The following is a 17797-nucleotide window of genomic DNA, read 5'->3' as shown; positions in this document are numbered from 1 at the left end:
AAATTATATCTAATATTATGATATTTGATTATAATATGTCTAACTTAAAAAAATATATTAATATTAAAATTATGATTCATTTAATTCAATTGTATTAAATAATATAAAATAAATTATGATATATGTACAATTTTTAATATTTAATTCATTCATTATTGATATTGAAAACACTGTGAAAAAAATTATTATGATAATTTTTATATTTTTAGTAATCAATAAATAGAAATTTTTTTATTTAATTATAAAATAATTATATTTAATTTACTCTCTAAAATATTCTTTTAAAAATTTCTTTACACGATGACTTTGAATATATATTTTAAGTATAATCTATTCAACAAAGGACAAGCTTGCCTAGGAGTCGGAAGCGTTGAACCCCAAACCCCTTTCAACAGCACAAAAGAAGGAGAAATTTGAGGGTGCACGGTAGCGATTTGACTGACCGAAATATCCACGATTTCTTGCAACATTTTCCTCCTTAAAAAAATCATTTGGATATTTTTTTAAAATAAAAAGTAATAATAATTTTATATAAAAAAATATATAAATTTACTTTATATTAGGGTTACAATTTGGACGGGTTGATTAGATTAATGACTAACCCGAGGCCAACCCAAATTAAGAAATAATCAACCCGAACTCAACTCACCTAAACTCTAACATGAGATATTCAAACTCAAGTTCAAACTTCATATTTTCAAACTCAGATTGAGTTCGGGTTATTCAAATTAGACTCAAATTGATCAAGTTAAATTTAGGTTGATTGGACTACATAATTCAAAATCTATTTTAAAAAAAAAAACTTTTTTAATGTATTTATACAAAAATTTAAATAACAAATAAGATAAAATTTTAAGATAGTAATAAAAGAATAAATATAAATTTATTTTTTGAAATGAAATATATATAATATAATTTTAAAATAAATAAATAAATATTATTATATAAGTTAAGATGCATTATAAAATATTATAAAAACAATAACTGAGATTGGGGTAGCTTTGGGTTGTTACATTTCATATATTGAAAATCAAAACCATTTGATTTAACTATGATGTCATTATCGTAAGTAAACTGTATTTGGTGCTCTTTGCTGACGACCTTGCATCTGGCCGGCGAGTAATTTTTGTCCTCTTTCTTTTACATGTATGTGAAGTTTCCTCAGCAGACTTGTTGACTCGCAGTCAACCAAATCAATTTTCTTATCTTCTTAAACAAATCATGTTTCCTTCAGACAAGGGAAAAGCAGAGTCGAGATAGGCCCCGCACCAGTTGCAACTTTTGACATTTTCAGAGGCATTAAAAGCTCGGTGGAGACGACTTCAATGGAACCAGCAGCCTGCTTCAACCCTGCTCAACTTGATTCCTTCGACTGTAAGATGAGAAAGTCACATGTAAGTGACAAACTCATCTAGAAAGTAGTTTTAGTCAAAATTGTTTTTTAAAAAAATTAAGTGTGTAAAAGAATTTAGAAAATATTTTTAAAAATATTAAAAATCATTATTTAATAATGATTCTTGAAAGTATTTTTAATATTTTTAATACTTAAAAAATTTTATTTTTAAAGTACTAAAAAGACTAAAAATATTTCCTAAAATTACTATCAAATGTACTATAATAAAAGTGATTTGATAATGATTCTAAAAGTACATTTAATTTTTTTAATATTTAAAATTTTGATTTTTTAACTATTAGAAATATTAAAAATATTTTTTAAATAAATTATTCTTTTAAAAACACTTTCAAATAAAACACTTTTACTAAAAACGTTTAAAGTAAAAATATTGTCAAATTCACAGAGGATACAAAGAAACACTTAATAAATGAATATGTTAAAAATATTTTTACAATTAGAGTCCGTCCGTTTTGTAGTGATTTTATAAAATATTTTTAATCTTTTTAATACTTAACAAAATTTATTTTAAAATATTTTTTAAAACCACTATCAAATACATTTTTAATAGAAAATTCTATAAAAGAAATATAAATAAATAAAAAATAATAAATAAATAAATAACACTTTTACAAAAAGTCATTTGAACTAAAGTCACGCACGTTAGAATCATTCCAAAAGAAATGTGAGGTGATGACAATGTCCAGCATTCAAGGGAAACTTCCAGGATACAGACTTGCATCCTATGTTGATTGTCTCCCACTCCTCCTCCACCTCCATTTATCTATCTCTGAAAGCTCATCTCACTATAATAACATTTTAATATCTTCTTTACAAGATTATCTCAATCCCGTAATTTGTTAATATTTATAGACCTATACGAAAAAATACATGACTCAGTCAAAGTTTGCGAGTCACGAGCCCCTGCTCTAAAACTCTATAAAAAGGACGTACCCCCACATACACGTTATTCAAGCACAGGCCAGACAGCCTCCTGCAAGAATGGCTAGAACCCCCCAATCCACACCTCTGCTCATCTCCCTCTCAGTCCTAGCCCTCCTCCAGACCTCTTATGCTGGTGGCATCGCCATCTACTGGGGCCAAAACGGCAATGAAGGGACCCTAACTCAAACCTGCAACACCGGAAAATACTCCTACGTCAACATAGCCTTCCTCAACAAGTTCGGCAATGGCCAGACCCCTGAAATCAACCTTGCTGGCCATTGCAACCCTGCTTCCAATGGCTGCACCTCCGTCAGTACCGGCATAAGAAACTGCCAAAATCGAGGCATTAAGGTTATGCTCTCTATAGGTGGTGGGGTTGGAAGTTACTCTCTGTCCTCTTCCAATGATGCCCAAAACGTAGCCAATTATCTGTGGAACAACTTCTTGGGAGGACAATCATCGTCTCGGCCATTAGGTGATGCAGTATTAGATGGCATAGACTTCGACATCGAGCTCGGTTCGACCCAGCACTGGGATGACCTTGCTCGGGCCTTATCGGGTTTCAGCAAGCGTGGAAGGAAGGTATACCTCACTGCAGCCCCTCAATGTCCATTCCCAGATAAGTTCCTGGGCACTGCCCTTAACACAGGCCTTTTTGACTATGTCTGGGTGCAATTCTATAACAATCCCTCATGCCAGTATTCTTCTGGCAACACCAATAACCTTCTGAATTCTTGGAACCGGTGGACTTCATCGATAAATTCACGGATCTTCATGGGCCTGCCGGCATCCTCTGCAGCTGCCGGAAGTGGGTTTATTCCGGCCAATGTGTTGACCTCTCAAATTCTTCCGGTCATTAAGAGATCAGCCAAGTATGGAGGCGTGATGCTGTGGTCAAAGTACTATGATGATCAGAGTGGATACAGCTCTACCATTAAGAGCAGTGTGTGAACTGGGTGGTCTATCCATATCAGTTGTAATAATAGATTGAATAAGCTTTCATCCTCGATGAATGCATGGATAAATTGAAAGAGAATATTATGGAGAATATAGTATGAAGAATTATGAAGAGTTGACCTTGTCTTTCCTTTTAAATATCAATTTCGCTCTAGTGGTGCCTGGTGGTGCCGGGTGCGGGACTAAGAAGGCTCGGAGTTTCAAACCTAAAATGGGCCAATGATTTTCAATGGATGCCAATTAGTCTCACTTCAATACACTTCTTATTTTCTTTGCAAATATAAAAGGGAAAATTGTGTTTTGGACTCAGCTGGCCCAAAAATTAATGTATGGTCCATATAAGTTTCATATTTAAGCCCAACACCCAATGAAAGAGTGGAAATTGAGAGTAAGGATATTATCTTTAAAAAATCCCTAAAATACCCTTGACTATTAAATGAAAAAACTAACCAATCACTTCACCTTTCTCATTCTCTCTTTGACTCTTTTGCCCTTCTCTCACCTATTTAATAGTGGAATCAACTTGAATCATTTTTCTTCATCAAATATGAAAGATGGTTAAAAATTATTATTACCAAATGTATTTTTGAAGTGAATAACTTTTAAAAACCTTATCAAATATTATTCTTTTTTTCAAACTTACATAATATGTAATAAATATCATTTTTTATTTCAAACCTATATTATTTCTCATATATATTACATAATTTTTAAACAACTCCTAAAATATTAGTATTATTTGTTTACTCTAACTTGTAAATTAGATATCATCAAATATTATATTTTTTTCAAATTTATAGAACATATAATAAATACTTTTTAAATACCTCATAAAATATATATATATATATTTTTTCTAACTTGCAAATTAGGCACATGGTGTTTATTATTTTTTTTAATATAATGTAAATATTCACATGCATATATATATATATATATATAATATTAATCAAGAAGACAATATTTATAAGTCTAATTTACCAACCTTCCAATAATTTTGAAAATGTAAATAGGGTAATTGGCCGAATTAAAGTCTTCAAAAATATTCAAAATTTCTCCATTCCAGAATTACCTAATTGCTCTCCACACTAATTCTAAATATTTTTTAATAAATATTTAAATATTTAAAACCATTAAAATAAATACTTTCTTATTAAAGCAATTTTTTCAAAGTAATAAGATAAAAATCATGAAATCTTCAAAACTATAATTACAACAAATATTTTTAACTTTAAAACTAATTTCATAATTTAAATTAATGATTTTAAAAAATAAAAATGTTATAAAAATATTTTTTGTTTATTTTTAATGCCATTTAAAAATGATTTTTTTAATCTCTATTGATAACAATGAAATTATATTTACAAAAGCAAAATAGTAAAAATATATATTTCATTTAGTTTACTTATAATGAACAATTCAAACATGATTTATTTTAATTTTATTTCCTATGTGTTAATTTTTGTAGAGAATATCTTAATGACATAGTTTGGTAAAAAAAGAAAAACAAAACTATCAATAATCGTCTTAATGTCAAATTCAAGTTATTTAAAAATCCTATAAAACCTATTAGAAACCTTGCACACCCTTGTACACTTAGCACATTTCCCTTGTACAGTTAGTGTAATATCCTTGTACAGTTAGTGTAATACCCTTGTACAATAACACAAATTTCATGTATCTCCTAATTTATATATCCATGTAGGTGTATTAATCATATTTTCAATGGTTTGGTTGAGAAAATGGTGGATGACTTAGGGTTAATTTTTTTCCCCAAATATCATTATTGGGAAAAATATTAGAATTTTCATGTAAGAGTTAAATAAAGTACATGACATAGGTGTATAATCATTGGGTAACAAGGAAAATAAAAAAGTAGTTTAGAATCAATTAAAATCATTCACAAAGGGTAATCTTGTACACCTTTGTACAATTAGTACATTTCCCTTGTACACTTAGTGTAATACCCTTGTACAATGACACAAATTTTATATCCCTCCTAAGTTATGTGTCCACGTAGGAATGTTTAACCATATTTTCAATGATTTAGTTGAGAAGATGTAGATGATTTAAGGTCAAAAAAATTTTTCTCCAAATATTATTATTAGGAAAAATATTGGAATTTCCATGTGGAAATTAAATAAAGTGCATGACATATATGTACAATTCATGAGTGATAAAAAAAATAAAGGAATGACTCATAATTGATTATAATATTTCACAAAGGGTAGTCTTGTACACCTTTGTACACTTAATACATTTCCCTTATACAGTTAATGTAATACAATTGTACAGTGATGCAATAAATAAATAAATAAATAAAATTTATTATTTTTTTATTCTCATATAAAAAAAATAGTACTAAACAAGGTTTTCAATTTCATTTTAAAAAATAGTTTTCATTTTTTAATTAAAAATATTCTCAAAAAGAGACAATATAGAAAATAAAAATTATTTTTAAAAATAAAAAATAAAAACTAGAAAAATATTTTAAAACCAAACTCAAATATAATCTATATAAATTTTTAACTACTTGTTTTTTATATAAGAAAAATTCAATCTCTACTATGTATTGATATAATCCACTTCTAAAGTTCGGTTATATGAAAACATTTTAATTGAGTACTTAAAATAAAAACTTTCCATCCATCCTCTTTCTTTCTTTTTCTTTTTCTTATTTTAATAAATTTTCAATTAATTCAAATCATTAAAATAAATCCTTAATAAACAAATTTGTAACATTTCATATAACTTATTACTAAAAGTCATGTTAAAAAAGTTATTAAAATAAGGAAAAAAGAAGATTAAAAAAAATAAACATTTTATTTTATAATAGTAAAAAAAACTTTAAAATACTTTTTAATATAAAAAATTAAAATAGTGAATATATTTATTTTAAATAGTATTTTAATCATTAAATTATTTACTTCTAAAATATAAAAGATAAAAATAAATGTAAAATGTAATTTTTATTTATTTAAATTAATATTTTTTTAGAAAGTATTTTTCAAAATAGTCTTTGAATCATTAATATAATTTTTGTTTATTTATAATTTAAAAATAAAAAAAATAATTTTGATTTTTCAATTATTTATAAAAGAGTTTAAAAAATAATGAAAAATCCAAAAATGGTTAAATAAGAAAGAATTGTGTGATGTGAATGGTGGTAGAATAAAGACAAAAATGAGTCAAGTGGGTATTTTTGTCTATTCTCATCTCATATCCTTGAAATCAATTATGGGTGTTTGAAGGACTCTTTATTAATTATCAAAGCCATTTGGTCTAAAGCCCAATTCTCCCGATATAAAATCATAATAATATTTTTTATATTTACTCTTGTATTAAAAACTATAGATTTAACCCATGTACTTCAAAATTATTTTTAAAAACTTTCTTAATCTTCCTAAAAGTTTAGGTACAAGAGTTATAGAACAACAGAAATTTCGGAAAGTTTAAATTTGTAGAATTTAGGTTCAACATGATAACATTCTCTTAATACCCTAAAAACAACATTACTTATTATATTTAGTATAAGTAAATAAAATTTTATATTTTTTCTTTTATATATATTTTTTTAAATTTTCTCTTTTTTTCTTTGAACTTTCATATACCAAACATAGCTTTAAAAGGTTCTTTTATTTTATTTTTTAGAAAAACATGGAGGCTTATTATTTATCTTCTTCTAAAATTTTTAAAAATAAAATAATAAAATTAAGATCATAACTCGGTCCATGGTCAAGTTATTACTAAGCCCAAACTAATCTCGATTTGAGTTGACGAAAAACAAATAATTTATTAATTAACTAATAGTACCATATCATAGTATATAATATACATGTATTAATCTATAAAGTATGGTGAACTTGGTAAATGGACAAGTTAGATAGTGATATTCTAACTTCATTTAAATAAATAAATAAATTTGTTAAAATGATTATAAACCCCAAAATTTGTTTCAAATTATTCTCACTTTTAATTTTATTTTATTTTTTTTTATTTTTTTTGTTTTTTTAATTTTTTTTCTTTTTCTTGTTTTTTCTTTTTTTTTTTTCATTTCAAATCCGACTCAGGCTCCGTTCCCACCTCCCCTCTTTTTTTCTCTTCTCCCCTTTTCCTTTTTCTCTCTTTTCTTCCTTTTCTTTTTCCGTCTTCTCTCCGCCTATGCCTATCACCCAAAACCCATCTCCAGCCGTCCCCATTCGCTCTCTCTCTCTCTCAGTCTCTCTCTCTCTCTCTCTCTCTCTCTCTCTCTTCCTTCTTCTCTTTCTCCCTTTTCTTTTTTACCAGTTTTTTTTTATTCTTTTCTTTCTTTCTTTCTTCCCCTTTTTCTTTTCCACACCCATCCACCCGCACTTTCACTTGCCGCCACCACCACTGCCAGCCGGTGGCCCCCACCGGCGGCAGCCACTTCCGACGACTTCCCCCCTCACCTCTCTCATTCTCATACAGTCCTGTATAAATCTATATGATTAACGTTTTAACTTCATAATTAATCTATTTATTTAAAATGAGTTAAATATTAGTTAAATAATTTAAATTTAATTAGTAAAATTATTAATTGGATTCATTCAAATTATATTTATGTCATGCAGATTGATTCAAAAATTAATTAATTATTAAATAAGTTATATAAATTGATACAAATTTGATTCAGATTATATTTTATCTAAACTCATAAAATACATGTTAAGTTTGAATTATATTAACATATTGTATTACCTTACTGATATTTCCACTATAGCTAGAGTTAGGTCATTCCCCCGATCCATCCAAATATGCATTCATGTGGTAACGTGAAGTTAGCATTCAAATGAAAACATGAGTCATGTTTTCAAAATTGTCCACAAGCTTTATAATTAGGAATAGAAATGGCGCAAGTTTTTTTCGAGTATTTCTAGTCTCTAATGAGACGAGTTCGAAATTTAAATAAATAGATTAAGAGCAAACATAAGGTTTTTTAAAAACTTGGGGTAGGTTTAAATATTACATTGTCCTACTTCATTCCCACTCCAATTGTATATAAAATTAATTATGAAAAATAATTTCAACAAATTTTAATTTTTAACATATATAACAATAATAAAAAATTACTTTTCAATAAATAAAAAATTATAATATTTTAATTATTTATAAAACATATTTACTTTAATATAATTAAAAATTTTCAAATGTTTTTATTAAAGAAAAGTCTTTCAAAAAAATTAAACAAAACAGGATGGGATGGGTATAAGAAATTTGCATATTCACCCTACCTCACCCTGTTTAATTTTTTTTAATGGGATAAAGATGATAATTATTTTAAATAAATAGAAGAAGATTGGGATAAAGGTGATTCATCCTAAATCCATCTCATTGTCATCCATATTAATAATATATCCAAAATAAATAAATAAAATCATATCATAGCCACAGCAAAACATTACAATAAGACTAAAATAAAGGTAAAAAGATATAATAAAAATTAAATTAAAATCAAAAAATAAAAATAAAGTAAACATAAAAATAATGATGGACTTGAAAGAACATGGGCTAAGAAAAAGATGGCCAAATCATATTGGGCCAACAGGGAACGAGTCTACATTGGGGCCTGCACTGGGTTAGGAACTGATAATGGGCCATGCCTAAATCGAGCTAATAACAAATGGGCTTATATTGCATTGGGGCAGGACAGATCTGGGTTTAGAATAGGTTATGCTTTAGTTCTAAATAGTTCAAGGCAAAGAAATTGGTAAGGAAAAATTTAATGTTTTTTTATTTGATTGTTTATTATAAAATTGGGAAAAAAAAATCATTTGGATAAACTTTTTGTTTTTTGTTAAAAATTAAAAATAATTATATCCAGAAAAATTATTTTCAAAAATTTTAAAATTGAAAGATATGTTTGGCAACTATTTTCGATTTCAATATTCTATTATAAAATAAATAAAAAATTGAAAAATATATTTGATTATTAAAAAACTATTTTCTGTTTTTTGCTCTTAAGAAGATAAAATGGGGTGTTTTCAAAGAACATCTTTTAATTATTTTTAATTACTTTTATTTTTTAAAATTGTTTTAAAAAAATAATTGTACAAATATGCATAATGACTTAAAATAAAACTTTAAACACAAAAATCATTTTTAAAATATATTTAAAAATATTAAAATGGATTAAAAATATTTCAACTTCTCAAGCAGACTTCTGTTTTATAAAATATCAGTTCTCAAAAATTATTTTTTAAAATTGTTTTCAAAATAATTATCACATAGGGTCTAAGACTTTATTGAAAACAAAAAATAGGAAATTATCCTCATAAGATATTGTTTTGACACTTTTTGTTTTTCGTTTACAATTTTTATATTAAAAACGGAAACTGTTATATAAAAAATATAAACTTATTTATGTTTTTAACAATCACTTTAAATTTTGAAAAAATTAATAAAATAAAATGTTTTTGATAATCAAGCCTTTTTACTTTATATAAAAATTATTATTGTTTTTTTATCCGAAGTGACAAAAATTAAATTATTAAAAAAAAATCTTAGAAATATCACTAACCCGCATCACAAATTTCTGCCGCCATTTTTTTATTTTTTTTTACCATTTTCTTGGAAGCCCTCAACAAGCCTTCTTCCCACTGGAGATACCCAATGAGAAGTGAGAACCACCACACAGTCGTCTTCTTCCTCGTTTCCATCATCGGCTCCAATCTCCGTCGAGCCACATCCCTGTTGAGGCTTTGCGTCCCGATGATCCACGTAGCTGCTAAATAGACGCACGCTTTCAACCAAGATTAAGTTCTGGTTCAGTTGTCCCTGCAAAAGATGTCCGGACAGGGTGTCCGGACACACCTTCCGGTGGTTTTGTCAGTCATGGCTAGAGAGATTAAGCAATTGACCTTTTTCTAGGTATAGGAAGCTTACCTTCCTCCTTGTGTGAAGGTCCTTATATATAGTGTTAGAAGTTTTGCCTCCCTCTTTAATGGTGGGGAGACTTTTTGACTCGTCATGATACCTCTAAGTGGTGGCAGGGCCATCATCACCCTATGGGCGGCTGTGAGATCGTGGGAGGTGACTTGTCATCATTGAACGTAGGCTGTGTCAGGCTCCGTAGCAAGGCACGCTCACTTTAGTCAATAATCCGGACAACATATCCAGATAGGATATGCTATCGTCTGGATGTGATGTTCGCAAGTGCCGTGTGATTCTTCCTGAGGAAGTCCGAATAGGGGAGCGCGCCACGTGTCCTCTAAGGGGAGTTGGGATGAGTTGTTTCGGACAGTGAGGCGCGCCATGTGTCATTAGGGGGAGGGGTCCCTATAATCCCTATCCGGCATCCGTCGCCCCGCCAACGGCACCACCGACAGTCTCAAATACCGTAACAATAATATCTAAAGTGAGAAGATATGACCCAGCTGTTGGAATGATTCTCCTATATTTTTAAATCATATCCTCTTCATTTTAAAAATATTTTTTTATGGCCACGTGCTATAAAAAGTCAAAAACCACTTCCAAAAGGAATGATGCCATGTCCACTTACCTCCACCGATAAAAAGGATCAATGTCCACTTTTTAATAAGTATTTTATAAATGAAAACTATTAAAGAAAACAATATTTCATAACAACTAGCACATATAGTAGTGTTTGTTATTGATCTCATAGAGTTCTAATAGCTTGATCATAAAAAGTTCATCCATTATAAAAAATTAAAATTTTATATAATAATAATTTATTTTTAATTGAGTTTAATAATAAAATAATAATAATAATATTTATTATTATTATTATTTTGTGTTATGTGGAACCATTTCTAAATAGTAATAATTACATCACATCAAAAAGGCTAAAAAAAACTATGAAAGGAAATTTTTTTCCTTTTAGTTCACTAATTATTAACCAATCACCAATAGCCAAGATAAATAGTAAAAAAATAAAAAATAAAAGATGAAAAAGAAATGTTATCTCCAAAGTGGTAGACAACACCCAAATTTTCTCAAGTAGGTGTAAAATCATGCAACTTTTTAAGAAAATCACTTTTTATTATATTTGATCTTTATAGTAAGATTAAGTGCATAAGGTGTGATTTTCTACCAACTTTTTGTAATCATGATCCATCTCCTTATTTTATTTGTTTGCATCCAAGTGTTTGGTCATAGTTATTATGATTGTTTTTCCTTTTCTAGTCACTTCTTTACTTTGTGGTAAATTTGCTAAAATTTTAGATTGGATTTTGATCATCTAATATTCTATTTGTGTCATATAATGAATTAAAAAAAAAAAAAAAAAAACATTATTGTGTTGTAACAATACCACTCTTAAGCTTAGAAATGGATCATTCAAATAATGATGGTTGAATATCATAATTGACTTAAGCATATCTTGATTTGATTCAAAAATTAGTATCATAAGTTAGACTCGTGAGTTGGAACCATGGTTATAGGTTTGAACCACAAAAGCGTCATGTGTTACTATGAACTCATGGGTTTTTCACGTTGTGAGTATTGTGAAACGCTTATTGTCATCTAGCATGATCCCTAAGTGTCATCTAACGCAAGGCATGTTCAACACAAAAGTCATGAGGTATTATTCGTCCATCCCAAGGTACAAACGGATACAAACAGCTAGGTACCATGCATTCTTGCCTGTCAAGCATTAACTGCAACGAACATTAAATGCATTGTGCATTGATTTACGCAACTGTTATTAGAATAAAATGTCAAGCATTAAAGCTCATCAAGATATAACAACTATTATGAGTCAGCAATCATTAGCATTAAAGACAGAAACGCACAGTCAAAGACACACTTAAGACACCTGAGAAGATGTTACATTTGGGCAATGATAAATAATCATTTTTCATAACAGAAAAGATATGTTGTAACTTTTTCCAAAAATCTCTTACTCAAGTCTTCTATCTTTGACTTAAGCTTCAAAGGGATGTATCCGAAAAACTCATCTGGACATTCCTTTATGTAGGTTCAAAAAGTTGTCTATATCACCCGAAGGTTAGTTGGATGCCTCTTTGTTGGTCATGTACCAACACACATGATATGGTCAAAACCTAATGCAAAAAATAAGTTAGAAGTAATTTAAGTTCTTCTATTTGATTTATTATAAAAATATCGAGAAAATTAAATATAATAAAATTTATTTTAAATTTTATATATTTTTCAAACTTTTTATTGAAAAAATATGAAAAATTTATTGTCCAAAAAAAAAAGGCATTGAATTATCTTCTAAAGTGCTCAAATCTAGATTTATTGTTTCACCTATGAATTCTCTACCCCAAGTCATGTCATGAATGAAATTATAAAAATTTTAAAAGCGCTCTATTTTACATCATAAATGCTTTAATTTTTTTTTTTACAGAGAAAAAAAAAGATGAAATTATAAAGAAAAAGTTTTTTTACAAGTATTTTTTTTATTTTTTATTTTTTGGAGAGAGTGAGAGAAACTCCTCATCTCTTTATTTGTTAGATTGGGTTAGGAAAACCCTACTTGAGTACCCAAATCCAACTCCAACCGTTATTAACCCGTTCAAGATATCACAGGTTTAAAAATATTTTTTAATGTCTGAAAAAAAAATTTCTTACAATAATTAGATGTTAGGCAATATTTTAGAAATTGCTTTTAAAAATTCGAATAATCACTAAGAGTAATTTTTGAATTAACTCAATGATGTTTCTTCCAAAATTATTTTTCTTTTATGCAACATAATATAAAAAATATTCTTAAAATCCTTTTTTTTATGCCATGAAACACTAACTATTTTTCTATAATAAAAATTATTATACATTAAAAAAATGTTTATCGGGATCATTCCTAGATTAACCCCAAAGTTATTTGAAATATATTAATTTCTATCCCTTTATATTTAAAAAGTATAAAAAATAAATAAAAAATAAAAATCTATTTTCTAAAAAATAAAATGTTGGCATCCAAAAATTATTTTAACCTTATCTGAGTCAGCAATATTTAAAGTCATGTGTTGGTTCACAAGACATCTGCCACCATTGATGATTGTGAAGATGTTTCAGAATATTTTTAAATTTTATTTTTTTATTAAACAATTATTTTAAGAGTCTATCACCATCTACATTAGCCTACGAAATAAAATAATTTTTTTTTCCATAATTTGAGCCAAAGAAATTCATATATAACTAATTGATGGTATGGGATGTTGGAGCTGAATTTCCTAAACTGCAGTCCTCTACTTGCCGCACGTTTTTATCTGCAAATCAAGGCTTACCCAATGTTGCCCCGAGTTAACCTCCTCCGATGGTTAAGTCAGTTCGGGCTTTTTTTTTTTTTATCTCCAAACAACAAACATTATATGAGCGGTGGCGGTGGTGATCCCCTGCACACAGTATGGACTCATATCGTTACAAACCACTAGAATGAAAGAAAAAAAAGAGCCCCAAAATAATACATATATGTAGAAATTTTGTATTCTTCTTCCTCAATCTAATAAAATTACGCTAGCATATCTACTAAGAAAATAGGTTGTTCTTCCATTTATTTATATGCTACCATAAAAGCTCTTTTGCTATATGTTTGTTGTTTGGATTTAACCCCATCAACACAATTGTTTTCGGGTTTTGAACATTTCATGTAATGACTTGCTCTTTTTTTTATACAATTTGTCCACTCCATATGAAGAAATGGATCATTATAAATTATATCAGAGTTAATTCATTTCGTAAGGGTCATTATAAATTATATTAGAGTCAATCCATCCTACAATGGGTGTTTGTCCAAATGGCCTTGCAATCTTATGAAACACGATATCATGGTGTCGTTGTGAAACTATATAAATGTATTTTTAGAACGTAAAAGCTATCTCATTTACAGGGTTGTTACATTTCATGTATTGAAAATGGAAACCATTTGAACTATGATGCCATTATCGTCAGTAAACTGTCTTTGGTGCTCTTTGCCGACTGCCTTGCATCCGGCCGGCAAGGAACTAGGCCCTGTCTTTGTCATCTTTCTTTCACATATATGTGAAGTTTAGCAGAATCATTGACTCCCAATCAACCAAATCGCTTTGCTTATCTTCTTAAACAAATCATGTTTCCTTCAGACTAGGGAAAGACAGAGTCAAGAGATAAGCGCCCCACCAGTTGCCACTTCTCACATTTTCAGTGGCATTGGAAGCTCGGTGGAGAGGACTTCAATGGAACCAGCTACCAGCTTCACCCAGCTCAACCAAGTCTCTCAAGCACTCAACTGGATTCCTTTGACTATAAGATGAGAAAGTTACACGTATGTGACAAAACTTGAGTACATTTGCCAAAAAATCTGGAAGCGTTTTCACCTTAAAAAATGTTTCTACAAAAAAAAATTATTAGGTGTTTGATAAAATTTAAGAAATATTTTTAAAATTTTAAAAAATATAATTTTTTTTAATAAATATTTAGATGATTCTAATAAATACACTTTAAAGGGAAATATTTTTATTAAAATCATTTGAAGTAAAAATATTATCAAATGCACTACTAATGGATTTTCGAGTTTTTTATGGAGTTCGACTCGTGCCAAAAGACTGGTGAGGTCCTGAAAATGTCCAACATTCAAGGGAAACTTCTAGCCTACGTTGATTGTCTCCCACTCCTCCATCGACATTTATCTATCTCTGAAAGCTCATCTCACTATCATAACATTTTAATATCTTCTTTACCAGCTTATCTCAATCCCGTAATTTGTTAATATTTATCTTGCATCCTATGTTGGTTGTCTCCCACTCTTCCTCCATTCCATTTATCTGTCTCTAGAAGCCCATCTCAATTATCATAACATTTTAATATCGTCTTGAAGCTTCTCTCAATCTTATTATTTGTTAATATTTATGGAGCCAGCGAGAAAAGACATGACTCGGTTAAAGTTTGGGAGTCACGACCTTCAACTCTAGAACTCTATAAAAAGGGCTCACCCCCACACACATTAATCAAGCACAGGCCACACCAGCTCTTTCAAGAATGGCTAGAACCCCCCAATCCATACCTCTACTCATCTCCCTCTCAGTCCTAGCTTTCCTCCAGACCTCTTATGCCGGTGGCATCGCCATCTACTGGGGCCAAAACGGCAATGAAGGGACCCTAACTCAAACCTGCGACACCGGCAAATACTCCTACGTTAACATAGCCTTCCTCAACAAGTTCGGCAATGGCCGGACCCCTGCAATCAACCTTGCAGGCCATTGCAACTCTGCTTCCAATGGCTGCACCTCCGTCAGTAACGGCATAAGAAACTGCCAAAATCGAGGCACTAAGGTCATGCTCTCTATAGGTGGTGGGGTTGGAAATTACTCTCTGTCCTCTTCCTATGATGCCCAAAAAGTTGCCAATTATCTGTGGAACAACTTCTTGGGAGGAAAATCATCGTCTCGGCCATTAGGTGATGCAGTATTAGATGGCGTAGACTTCAACATCGAGCTCGGTTCGACCCAGTACTGGGATAACCTTGCTCGAGCCTTATCGGGTTTCAGCAAGCGTGGAAGGAAGGTATACCTCACTGCAGCCCCTCAATGCCCATTCCAAGATAGGTTCCTGGGCCCTGCCCTTAACACTGGCCTATTTGACTGTGTCTGGGTGCAATTCTATAACAATCCCCCATGCCAGTATACTACTGGCAACACCAATAAGCTTCTGAATTCATGGAACCGGTGGACTTCATCGATAAATTCACGGATCTTCTTGGGTTTGCCGGCATCCTCTGCAGCTGCCGGAAGTGGGTTTATTCCGGCCAATGTGTTGACCTCTCGAATTCTTCCGGTCATTAAGAGATCAGCCAAGTATGGAGGCGTGATGCTGTGGTCAAAGTACTATGATGATCAGAGTGGATACAGCTCTAGCATTAAGAGCAGGGTGTGAAGTGGGTCTCTCTCTGCTTGGTCTATCTATATAAGTAGTAGTAATAGATTGAATAAGCTTTCATCCTCGATGAATGTATGGATAAATAGAAAGAGAAAATTATGGAGAATATAGTATGAAAAATTATGAACTTGGATTTTCCGACCTAAAATGGGCCAACGATTTTCAATGGATGCCAATTAGTCTCACTTCAATACACTTCTTATTTTCTTTACAAATATAAAATCATAATAATGATTTTTATATTTTACTAATGTATAAAATTAAAAAAAAAAAAAAAAAAAGATTTATCCCATATACTTAAAAATTATTTTTAAAATTTCTTTTAAGTTTCTAAAAAGTTTAGGTGGATGAGATTTTCTAAAAGTTTAAGCTTATAGAATTTAAGTTCAATATACATATCATGTTCTTAACACCCTAAAAATAATATTATTTATCATATTTTGTATAATTAAATAAAAAATTATAATTTTTCCTTATATATAAATATATATATATATATATTTAATTTTTTTTATTTTAGAAAAACATGAAGGCTTATTACTTATCTTATTTTAATTTTTTTTAAAATAAAATAATAAAATTAAAACCATAATTCAGTCTAAGACGAGGTTATTACTAAGCCTAAACTAATATCGATCTCTTGATGAAAAACAAATAATTTATTAATTAACTAATGGATATCATATCATAATAGCATATAATACACATATATTAATCTAAAAGGCACGGTGGAAAAAATAACAATCAAAATGATAATCAAGTAAGAAAAAATGGACAAGGATTAAGGGGATAAACAATATAGTGATAATCATATGGTAATTAGATAAATATATAGATAAATTCATAAATTTGTTAAAATGGTTGTAAATCCCAAAATTTGTCAAAAAACTATTCTTACTTTTTTATTTTATTAATATTTATTTTTTTGATTTTTTTCTTTTCATTTTCTCTCTCTTTTCCTTTTTCTTTTTTTTTCTTTGTTTTCTTGTTTTTCCCTTTTTTGTTTTGTTTTTTTTTTCTTTCTCACATTCACACCAAGCTCTCTCCCCCTTTTTTTCCCATCTTATTTTTTCTCTCCTTCCCTTTTCGTTTGGGTTATTTGATTAAAAATTTAAAAGGGTATTTGAAAACTTAATTTTTGAAATTTGACTTCCTACCCTTTTTTCCTCTCATTCACACAAAAACACTTTTATTATTTTCTTATAAAAATAATAAATTCTTTTAAAATTTATCTATAAATATTTGAAATGATAAAGGACATTTATATTAAAAAAAAAAATTATTTTCATATATATATATATATATGAGAAGAATTAAATTCACAATTTAGAAATTATTTTATTATTTTTAACCAAATATTTCCTTCACTTCTTTACACTCGACCCCATTCCCTCTCTCTCTCTTTTGCTTCTTCTCTTTCTCTTTCTCTTTTTCCCCTTTTTCTTCTTTTCTTTTCTTTTCTTTTCTTTCTCTCTTCCTTTTTCCTTTTCCACACCCATCCACCCTCACTTGCCGCCGCCACCACTGCCGGTCGGCCCCAACCACTTCCAACGACTCTCCACCTCTCTCATTCTCATATAGTGCATCAATCTATATGATTAATATTTTAGTTTTACGGTTAATTTACCTATCTATTTAAGAACAAAT

The 17797-nt window shown here is 29.3% G+C and overlaps 2 protein-coding genes across 2 annotated transcripts; both read left to right on the top strand.

The window, feature by feature from the left end:
* The first annotated feature begins 2364 nt into the window (after window positions 1–2364).
* Window positions 2365–3411, top strand: LOC117933066 (acidic endochitinase). Its single transcript, XM_034854431.1, has one exon. The coding sequence runs from the start codon at window positions 2396–2398 to the stop codon at window positions 3287–3289; it is 894 nt and encodes a 297-aa protein (XP_034710322.1). The 5' UTR covers window positions 2365–2395; the 3' UTR covers window positions 3290–3411.
* Window positions 3412–15249: 11838 nt separating this feature from the next.
* Window positions 15250–16298, top strand: LOC117934070 (acidic endochitinase-like). The gene has a single exon (XM_034855669.1). It carries the CDS (start codon window positions 15254–15256, stop codon window positions 16145–16147), a length of 894 nt encoding a protein of 297 aa, XP_034711560.1. The 5' UTR covers window positions 15250–15253; the 3' UTR covers window positions 16148–16298.
* The last annotated feature ends 1499 nt before the right edge of the window (window positions 16299–17797 follow it).

The sequence above is a fragment of the Vitis riparia genome, chromosome 16 (genome assembly GCF_004353265.1).
Source record: "Vitis riparia cultivar Riparia Gloire de Montpellier isolate 1030 chromosome 16, EGFV_Vit.rip_1.0, whole genome shotgun sequence".
Taxonomy (NCBI): domain Eukaryota; kingdom Viridiplantae; phylum Streptophyta; class Magnoliopsida; order Vitales; family Vitaceae; genus Vitis; species Vitis riparia.
This window is presented reverse-complemented; position numbering and strand designations above follow the sequence as displayed.